The sequence below is a fragment of the Microcaecilia unicolor genome, chromosome 3 (assembly GCF_901765095.1).
Source record: "Microcaecilia unicolor chromosome 3, aMicUni1.1, whole genome shotgun sequence".
Taxonomy (NCBI): domain Eukaryota; kingdom Metazoa; phylum Chordata; class Amphibia; order Gymnophiona; family Siphonopidae; genus Microcaecilia; species Microcaecilia unicolor.
Window position 1 is genome coordinate 319,690,242 of NC_044033.1, and position 10,958 is coordinate 319,701,199.

The window sequence follows — 10,958 nt, forward strand, 5'->3', positions numbered from 1 at the left end:
ACTTGTGCTGGTAAATGGGAGGTCTCCAAAACCCACTGTACCCACATGTATGTGCCCCCTTCACCCCTAAGAGCTATGGTAGTGTTGTACATTTGTGGGTAGTGGGTTTTGGGGAGGGGGTTGGGTGCTCAGCACCCATGGTAAGGGAGCTATGCATGTGGGAGTGTTGTCTGAAGTCCACCACACAGACCTCTAGGGTGCTCAGTTGGTGTCCTGGCATGTCAGGGGGGCGAGTGTACTACGAATCGGGGCCCCTCCGACGACCAAATGGCTTGGATTAGGAAGTTTTTGAGCTGGGCGTTTTTAGTTTCCATTATCGCTAAAAAAAAACAAACGCCCAGCTGAAAAACATCCATTTATTCGAAAATACGGTCTGTCCCGCCTCTTCACGTACCCGTTTTTGGACATAGACACCCATGGAGATAGGCGTTCGCGTTCGATTATGCCCCTCTATGTCTTCCAAGTTCACCAATATTTCTTTCAGTTCCTCTGCATCTTACCCTGGAAAACCATCTCTGGTACAGATAGATCTTTTACATCTTCTTCAGTAAAGACCGAGGCAAAGAATTAATCCAGCCTCTCTGCTATAGCCCTGTCCTCCCAGAATGCCCCTTTTAGTCCTTGATGATCTAACGGTCCCATGGATTCCCTCACAGGCTTTCTGATATACCTGAAAAAGTTATTACTATGAGTTTTTGCTTCCAAGGCAAGTTTCTTTTCATATTTGTTGGCCTTCTTTAATAAATGCTTTGCATCTAACTTGCCAGTGCTTATATTGCTTCTTGTTTTCTTCATATGGATCTTTTTTTCCATATTCTGAAAGATGTTCTTTTGGCTCTAATAGCCTCTTTCAGTTCTCCCTTTAGCAATGCTGGAGGACAACAAGCGGAAGAGGCAGTGGATGGCTAAGTCAACTTTAATTGGCTATTAGACATCCATATTTTTACTAGTGTCTAGGGAGTGGTGAAACCAGCATTATGTTCTGGGTTGTTGAAATATTCAGACTTCATATTAAGAGCATATAGAATATATGGTGATTGAGCTTGGCTCAACTGTGATAAGCAGTTTAGGAAGGGGCTTGCTAAAGATAAAGCTGATGATTGGGATTTTAGGGATATGGATGTCTGGTTACAAGAAATAACCACAGTAACGTTTAGGCAGATAAGGAGTGGCATGGTGGCAGGTGCTTGGGCAGCAGATAATGCTGTTGTGAATGCTGTGATCCCAGTAGATTCTGGGACTTAGAGGATATTAAGGACTTTTCAGCAGTTATGGGGGTCTGGGATTTGTTGACATCTGATTGTCCAAGTTTGTACAGGCATGATGGTATACATCTTTCAGAAATTGGTTTGGACATTGCTATCCTCTATCCAGGATATCCTTGAGGCTTGTGTCTCACATTCCCATCCTACAGTTTTGGGAGGAGCTGTGACTAGTTAACTTGCGGCAGAAATGTTCTGTATTTAGTGCTTCAATAGTCCTCTTTTGAGGCATTTTGTCTATTTCTTGAAGTTGGTGAGCTTGGGGAGGAAGTAATGGGTTATGTGTTGTACCACCATGAGCTCTTGGATAACAAGGAAATGGTTTAGCATTACTGTAAACCCTGCCCTTTTGAATTTATCTAATATAATAATTTGCTCCTACAACGTTCCAATGAGGCTACCTGCATCCATAACCATCGCCTGACATCACTCTCCTCCAAAGTTCTCCGTCCCTCCCTCCCTCCCTCCCAGTTCCAGGGTCATTGGCCCTACCTCTCTCCCTTCCTCCCTTCAAGTTCCAGGCACCCTCCCTCTGATTTTTAAAACTCAACTTCACTTACCACGTCGGGGTTACGGCGGCTGGCAACAGCGGTACAAAGCGTATAGGCTCGGCCCGTCTCTCTCTGTCAGATCTGGTCCCGCCCTCATTTCCTGTTTCCACAAAGGCGGGACCAGAGCTGAGAGACAGAGAAGACCCGAGCCTGCACGCTTTGTACCGCTGCTGGTGCCCGCCGTAACCCCGACGTGGTAAGTGAAGATGAGTTTTAAAAATTGGAGCGAGGGGCCCTGGAAATGGAAGGGCGGGAGGCATGACAATGACCCAGGAACTGGGAGGGAGGAGGTACCCTGGAACTGGGAGGAAGGGAGGGAGGGGACCCTGGAACTGGGAGGGAGGGAGGGAGGGAGGGACGGATGGAGGGAGGGGGACCCTGGTCATGGAAGGGAGGGAGGGGGGACACTGGCACTCGGAGGGGGGAGGGAAAGGAAAGAGAGAGAGGGGAGGGAGGGAGGGGAGCATGGAACCTGGAGGGAGGTGGAGGGGGAAGGTGTTATGATGGAGGGGGTAGGGGAGAGATGCTGCACATGGATGGATGGAGGGGGCAGGATACAGAGGACATTGCATGCATATGGATGAATGCAGGAGAGAGAGCATAATTGGTGCACACAGGACACACACTACACTCTCTCACTCACACAGACAGACACACACATTCTGTCTCTCTCTGAATCACGCACTGTCTCTCAATCACACACTCACTCTTTCTGACACACACTCTTTCTCTCTCACACATACTCTTTCCTCACAGTTCCCTTAAAAACATAATTGCCATTAGAAGACAACCTTGCTATTGCCTGTTTCATTTCTTTCCGAAACGGGCCTGTTTTACTAGTAGTATATATTAAGTTCATTTAGTTTATTAATGACTAACCGGTAAAATTCTTAACTGTTACATATTGTTATATGCTTGGATGGTGAACATGGTTTCTTGGGTTTTGGCTGGGTCTGTTGGGAAGACTAGTAGAGGGTTTTAACTGGAAGATAATAAAGCTGTGGCCAGATGTTTGACACAAGCCATTTGGTTCTTGAGTCTTTATTTTGGATTGCTAGTTCACTTATTTTGTTTCAGGGAGATGGGGAGAGTGCAAATTTACTCAGGAAAATAGCTTTGGGAAAATTGCTCTGCCTCTATATTATACATGATACTGTGTATTATGGCTGATAGACAGGGCCGTGCCTAGGGTCTCCGGCGCCCCCCTGCAGTTGGCCCTGCCGACGCCCCCCTGCAGTTGGCCCCGCTGGCGCACCCCCCCCCTGAAAATGATCGCTACACTACCCGCCCTCTTCTCCCCAGATCCTTTTCCTTTTTGTTTAAATTTACCTCTCCGGCGCGCGGCAGCGTAGCGTTAGTGAGAAGGAGGCGGCGTTCCCCCGCCCCGACGTGTCTTCTTCCCTTTGCTCAGTGTCCCGCCTTCTTCTGACATCATTTCTGATGTCAGAAGAAGGCGGAACCGAGCGAAGGGAAGAGACTGACACGTCGGGGCGGGGGAGCGCCGCCTCCTCACTAACGCTATGCTGCCACGCGCCGGAGAGGTAAATTTAAACAAAAAAAAAAGGACAAGGATCTGGGGAGAAGAGAGCGAGATAAGCATGGTGCGGTGGGGCGCCCCCCCCAGAGGATGGCGCCCTCCTGCCATGCTTCCCTCGCTTACCGTGTCGGCACGGCCCTGCTGATAGACAATTCTCCTATCATGATGTTTTATTTCTATTATAGTGTCAAATATATGTTTCTTCCTTTAAATCCCACAGATTTAGAATGGTGTATCAATGGGAAAGGAAAATAAGACCTCCGTCTCAGAATTTATTCTCCTTGGATTCTCTGAGTATCCTCACCTGCAGCTCTTCATTTCTGTCACCATTTTCCTGATCTTCCTGATCTCTGTGCTGGGAAACTTGATGTTTTTAATGTTAGTATGTGCTGACCCTCACCTGCAAAAACCCATGTACTTCTTCCTCAGTAACCTGTCCTTCCTAGATATCTGTAACACCTCTGTCACTCTTTCCACACTTCTACACAGCCTTATGACAGGGGACACACGGATTTATTTTTCTTTGTGTATGGCACAGCTCTACTTCTTTCTTTCTTTTCTTGGTATAGAAATCTTTCTTCTTACTGCCATGGCATATGATCGATATGTTGCTATCTGTAACCCTTTACGTTATGTACTTATCATGAACAGGAGAGTCTGTGTCCTTCTAGCATCTGCTTCTTGGATACTTGGCTTTCTAGATGTGATATCCCATACATGTTTAACATCTCAGTTATCTTTCTGTAGGAGCAATGAAATTGATCATTTCTTCTGTGAATTGACAGTACTGATGAAACTCTCCTGCAGTGATATTAACAGCATTGAAATCATTGTATTTAGTCATGGATTTTTTGTGTCTTGTATCCCATTTGGATTAACTCTGACATCCTACGTCTATATCATCTCTAACATCCTAAAAATTAATTCTGCAAAGGGGAGACACAAAACCTTTTCCACTTGTTCCTCTCACCTCACAATTGTTACTCTGTTCTATGGGACTCTAATTTTTGTCTACTTAAGACCAACTTCAATACATTCACAAGGTCAAGACAAGGTTTTCTCCCTACTGTACACAGCTCTAATCCCAATGTTAAATCCCTTTATTTACAGCTTGAGAAATGAAGATGTGAAAAGGGCCCTCTTAAAATGTTTACCTATTAATCACAGTGGGAATTATTATATGAACCTTTTTTTGAATATAAAACAGCATTTAACACACAGAAATAATTAGAGATTTTCACTCCTCATCCCCTCAAGCTGATGTTGCATTGATTGTGTGTGTTTTAAAATAATTTACACCCCCTTAAACTGGGCCTTCCTTGTATCCCCACATGCCTCCTGACTCCCCTCTTGCCCAGTGTATAAACTTCTAAGTAAATATTGTCCTATACAAATCTTTTATTCATAAGAACAGTATTTCCATTTGACATGGTTTTAATTGTGAAATTCTATGATATAATATGTTTCTATATATTGTCCCATGAGGCTGAATTTGCACTTGAGTCCTCTCTGGTGTACAGTCCTGGTAATCTGGTATGTTTTACTTCTCTGTCAATTAAAACACTGTTTCTTCCCAAAACATGACAATCCTCAGATTAGTATTATATGCAGGTTTCTATCAAGGCCAAAATACTGCATTTGGGAGTTGTGAAGAAAGTTTCTGTTCATGAACTGAAGCTGAAGCGTAATTGGGTTATTCAGGTAAACAATGATCCAAAATACAAGAACCAGTTTACTTCTGAATGGCTGAGAAAAAACTAAGGGGTCCTTTTACTAAGGTGCGCTGAAAAATCCTGATTGTGATTCATGTAATATTGAAAATTTATTTAGGTAGTTGATAAGTTGCTTGGTTACCATGCTTTCCATTATTTTGACTGCCAGTGGGATGGATGCTACCGGGCGGTAGTTGGTTATGTCATTTGCTTTTTTCTTTGGGTCTTTAGGTATTGGGGTGAGTAGTATATTTCCTTTATCCTTAGGGAAGGATCCCTGTTGTAACATGTAGTTTAGGTGTGACGTGAGGTCTGTTATGAAGCATTTGGGGGCGGATTTTATTAGGTTGTTGGGACAGATGTCCAGTTTGCAGTGGGATTTAACGAATCTGTTGATTGCTTGGGTGATGGTTTCATTGTTCAGTAAATCGAAGTTTGTCCAGATTCTGTCTGCTGGGTATTCATCGGAGGAAGGATCCAGACAGTCCATGAATATTTCGTGGTTGGTGGTATTGGGTGGTAGTGTGAGTCGTAGTTTTATGATTTTTTCATTGAAGTAGTTAGCAAGGTTATCTGCTGTTGGGGTATCTGTATTGGTTGTGGTAACCGGTGTGGTGTCTAATAGTTTGTTCACAAGTTGGAAGAGTTTGTGTGTGTTTTTGTAATCTGGCCCTATTTTGGTTTTGTAGAATGCCTTCTTGGTATGTCTTATTGTATATTTGTATTTTCTTTGCATTTGTTTCCAAGCATTAGAAGAAGACGACCAAGTTCAAGCCAACCAAGACAGATGAAGCACTGAACCAAGACAGCCTGAAAAACAAAAATATGTAAAGAAGAAGAAAAGTAAATTCAATGACATTGGACACTAATTAAAAAACAAACAAACCCTAAAAAAAACTTTTAGGATTTCTTGAAATACTTACCTTTACTTACTATACAGAACTTGAAAACTAAAGAAGAAAGAAAATAGTTTAGAAGAATTAAATGGTTCTTATCAAATATATTATGAGGAGAGTTTTAAATAATTACACTTACCTTTTTTTTTTAATGTTTTTGTATGTTCTTTATTACATGTTCAATAAAACACATTATTTTTTTTAATTAATTTGATTTTTATTGTTTCAATTCTTTTTATTAGTTTTCCATACAGAGATAAACAAGCGCTCACAACTAGACAACAGATAACATATTACAGCAAATAGTAACCCTGGAGCTCACAGGTAAAACACAAATATCTATTTCTAGATTAAGATTAAGAAAAGACAAAGAAAGAAGAGAGGGGAGCTGGAGGAGACAAATCAAAGTACAGAGCATGCTAGAGATATAAGACACACCAATATTTATGCATTTCACTGAACAACATTGAAGTAAGATACAAGCGGGAGCCATTTCTCCCTATAACACATAAATCGAGGAGACTGCTTGGCAAGGTGGGATTCATACTTGTACACTTGAAGCAACAAGGTCCACCATTCCTGGTAAGTGGCTTGATGCAAGGACTTCCAGTGGGAGAAGATTATCTTCAGCGCTAAAGATACCATGGTGTTAACTAGAGACCCTTCACTGTGAGTCAGCTGACTTTTATAGTACTGATCCCTGAGTATCACAAATTTATAAGAGATTGAGCCAGGAAGATGAAAGATATCAACCAGTTGCGACCAGATTTCTGACCAGTATGGCCAGATGCATACACAGTCAAATATAAGGTGTTTTAAATTACCCACTTGTGACAAACAAGACCAACATACTTTAGGGTTAGAAGGATCAATAACATGCATTCTATAAGGTGTCCATTAAGAGCTATGCATAAAGAAATACGACTGTATATGGGAAGAAGATCTAGAGCATCTGAAGAGGGATTTCCAAAGTCGTTCCCACAATGAATCAGGAATAGGTTGCTGGAGGTCCTCTTCCCAACATCTACGCAAACCCTTACAAGTAGTGCGGGAGTTGCTCAGAAGATACTTGTAAATGTGGGAAGCAGCGTGACCAGTATGTTGGAGCTTCAAACTAAAATCAATAATCTCTGGGATTTGGGTCAAAAACTGCACTTGTAATCTACCTTTATTTTTCTTTTTTAACATGGTGCTAATCTGAAGCCACTGGTAAAATTGGCTATCTGATAATGAGAATTCTGCTTGCAAATCTGGGAATGATTTCCAGGTCTGACTACTCAGATGGATCAAAACTTTTAAAGACCAAATTCCAATGCGCTGCCACTGAGACCATGAAACTTGCTTATTACCAATTTTAAAGTTAGGATTATTCCATAAAGGAATGAGTGGCATATCAGACCAAGTGATGCCCATGGACTTATCCAAAGACACAATTAATTTGTAGGTGGTGCTGATGAGCGGATTGGAAACAATACTCTTAGGAAGGCACATGCCAATGAGATGGGAGTGCTCTAGCGGGTCAATAAGGGCACGCTCAAAGGATACCCATCGAGGCGGGGAAGTAACATTCATAGGAGTGAGCCAATCCATGCCCTGTCGCATAATGAAGGCTTTATGATAAAGAAGAAGATCAGGAAATTTTACTCCACCATGCTTTTTTGGAAGCTTAAGCTTACTCAGAGAGATTCTGGGCAATTTACAATTCCATAAAAAGTTGGTGAGCATCTTCTCCAGTCGCCTATAAAAGACACCAGGGAAGAGAAGAGGGATCATGCTCAGAGCGTATGTGATTTGAGGGACTATTATTATTTTAATAGTATCTAGTCTTCCCCACCAAATAAGATGTAATGGGGACCAGGCCGCCAGAGAGGACTCGACCTGCGCAACGTTTGTCAGAGTTAACTTTAATGGTGTTGGAAAGGTCCCTATCAAAGAAGACACCAAGATATTTTATGGAAGAAGTTATCCATTTGAAGGGGAACTCAACAGTGGTGAAAGGAGTACAGATGTCATTCAGAGGCATCATTTCTGTTTTGTCCCAGTTAACTTTATAGCCTGAAATTTTTGAGAAACGAGTGATTAAATTAAAGAGGGCTTTCAAGGATGATTGAGGGTTGGTGAGATATAACATAACATCATCTGCATAAGCAGAGAGCTTGAACTCCTCCACATTTACCTTTTAAATACTCTGTAAGGAAAAGGGAAATAAATTATTCAAAGGTGATTCTAATTGTGTTGTCAATTTAATTTATTTAAAAGACTTCACACACTATATTTATCTGAAGGTTGATTTCTGGATATGTTTCTGTAAAGAGGGAAAATTTTAGAATTGTAAGCATTCGATCCTGTAGGAAATTTTAAAGTATTTTAAATGTATTTATTATGTATGTTACCATTTTAATTAGAAGTACTTTTAAATTATAACAGCAATAAAATATACAATTGACACTTTAAACTTTACCTTGTATAATGAAATATTGTAACATCTTATGATTCTCTAAACACTTCATCACTTATCATTAAACATAAAATTTCTTCCCTGTGTCATCTTAAAGGGTGTGGTATTATCTTTTTGTATTACTTTTCTTCTGGGAGTTGGACTTAAGACTGAGGTAACTCAGCTGACACGACTGTACAAAGAGTAATTAAGTCTGAGTTCATCTCTCAGCTGAGGGGTTACATTACATGGTTAGCATACCGACTATCACCGCTAGCTGGCTAAGTAGCGGCTACACCCATACTCACCCCAGATCACCCCTAGCCTAGCTGGTTAGGGAATGGCCAGATAGAGCCAATATTCAGAGGCACTATCTGGTTAAGTGCTGCTGAATATTGGTGGCCATCTAGCTCAGAGGGGTTAACCAGGCTGGAGCCTCTCCTTCCCAGTTAAACCCTTTTGAATATTGAACACGTAATATTTCTGACACATTTTATTTTCTTTATTTCCTTTTATCAGTTCTATTAATGTTGAGAAGATAAATAATTTTTCTGCTTGTAACATGTTTAACTCTACTGTATGATAAAATTGATGTAACTGTTTCACTGTTATAAATTGATCCAACGTTTTTGTAATCCACTTGGAACTCATTGGGCAAAGTGTGAATATAAATGTTCAAATTAAATCCCAGGTGGATTCAAGGAGATGATCACCTTTGAACGTGCCAACAAGAATTGGCAAGTCCTAGAGGTCCAGCTAGCCCAAAAGTCCTGATAGACAGAATTAGACTCTGTCTTCCAAATAACAGTGGTAGGACAGTGCCCTTGCCTCCGTTGCACTCTGTCTCAAAGTGCCTCAGCATGTGTATGTCGGTATGAAGGTCTGACAACTTAGCTGGCAAAAAGGAGACTAATGAGGGTTGACCCCAAGATGAGGGCATCAACTCAAAATTTGACTCTGGACTCCATAGCCTATTGAGCTGGCTCTGCTTGTATGCACATATACCAATGAATTAACATGGATACAATCAATCATATGCACAAAAAAAGTTCTTGTGTGTGTACAATGTATGCTTAAAAAAACAAATAGATGAAATGAACCAGATAAATATGCATGAAAATTTGAAACAATTTTTCTTACAGAAGCACACATCAAACCTTTTTTTTTCTTGGTGCACATCCCTAGAAAGTATAAATTGTACTGTACATCTAAGTGATGACAGGTAAATAGCAGGTATTACTTTAAAAAGGAAAACAAATTGCTTGTAGCAAGAATAAATTGATTCTCAGAGGAAACACACATTGTCCACTATTGCAAACCAACATAACTTTACATGGATTTCCTATCTGTTTAATATTGTTATCTGGTCCTGCTGCTGAAAGTTGACCTCATTTTAACTAACATCCATTCAGTGGTTCAAACCTATAAAGTTACTGAAGGCTTTCTTCACTTCTTCATTTCTCAGGCTATAAATAATGGGGTTTAACATTGGAATCAGAGTTGTGTACATCAGGGAGAACAGTTTTCCTTGGTCTGATGAATAGGTTGAGATTGGTCTCATGTAGACACAGAGCAGACTCCCATAAAACAGAGTAACAATGGTGAGATGCGAAGAGCAGGTGGAAAAGGCTTTGTATCTCCCTTTTGCAGAATGGATTTTCAGGATAGTAGAAATAATTGAGATATAGGATGCCAGAGTAAATCCAAAGCTAGTAATGAACACAAGCATCCCTTCAATAAAAATCATAAGTTCAATCTTGAGTAAATCACTGCAGGTGAGTATCATCAGTGCTGCAATATCACAGAAGAAATGGTTAATCACATTGCTCTCACAGAAAGAGAACTGAGACATGAACACTATATGTGGTATAGTGACCAGGAACCCAAGAATCCAGGAAGTAGTTGCCAGAAGGGCGCAGGCTCTCTTGTTCATGATGAGCACATAACATAAAGGGTCACAAATTGCAACATAACGATCGTAGGCCATGGCAGTGAGAAGGAAGACTTCTGTACCAATGCCACATAAGAAAAAGTAGGACTGCACTATACATAGATTGAAAGATATTAATGTGTTTCCTGTCAATAGACTGTGCAACAGTGTAGAGAGAGAGATAGTGGTGTTACAGATATCTAAGGAGGACAGGTTACTGAGGAAGAAGTACATGGGTTTTTGCAGGTGAGGGTCAGCACTCACTAACATTAAAAACATCAAGTTTCCCAGTACAGACATCAGGAAAATCAAGACAACTGTGACAGAAATGAGGAGCTGCAGGTCAGGATGGTCAGAGAATCCCACAAGAATGAATTCTGTAACTGAGGTCTTGTTTTCCTTTCCCATCGATTAATCCTTCATAATCTGGTAGGATTTAAAGAAACAGAAAATTGTAAGAAAATCAAATGTACTTTCACATAGAAGGTGATAGATCGTAAATACTATTATGTGGAGGGGCATAATCGAAAGGAACGTCCTCATTTCAATTTGGATGTCCTCGCAAAACGTCCCCATCCAGGGGCGGGGAAATCCGTATTTTCAAAACAAGATGGAGGTTCATATTTCGTTTCG

General features: G+C 41.0%; 2 protein-coding genes across 2 annotated transcripts; one reads left to right on the forward strand and one right to left on the reverse strand.

Annotated features, from left to right (window-relative positions):
- The first annotated feature begins 3,588 nt into the window (after nt 1-3,588).
- LOC115464652 (olfactory receptor 1-like) lies at nt 3,589-4,581 on the forward strand. The gene has a single exon (XM_030195012.1). The coding sequence runs from the start codon at nt 3,589-3,591 to the stop codon at nt 4,579-4,581; it is 993 nt and encodes a 330-aa protein (XP_030050872.1).
- A 5,222-nt stretch (nt 4,582-9,803) lies between these two features.
- LOC115464653 (olfactory receptor 5V1-like) lies at nt 9,804-10,733 on the reverse strand. The gene has a single exon (XM_030195014.1). The coding sequence runs from the start codon at nt 10,731-10,733 to the stop codon at nt 9,804-9,806; it is 930 nt and encodes a 309-aa protein (XP_030050874.1).
- Between the last annotated feature and the right edge of the window lie 225 nt (nt 10,734-10,958).

Coding starts and splice junctions, on each gene's coding strand:
- LOC115464652 (XM_030195012.1), top strand. CDS start 3,589: ATGGGAAAGGAAAATAAGACCTCCGTCTCAGAATTTATTCTCCTTGGA.
- LOC115464653 (XM_030195014.1), bottom strand. CDS start 10,733: ATGGGAAAGGAAAACAAGACCTCAGTTACAGAATTCATTCTTGTGGGA.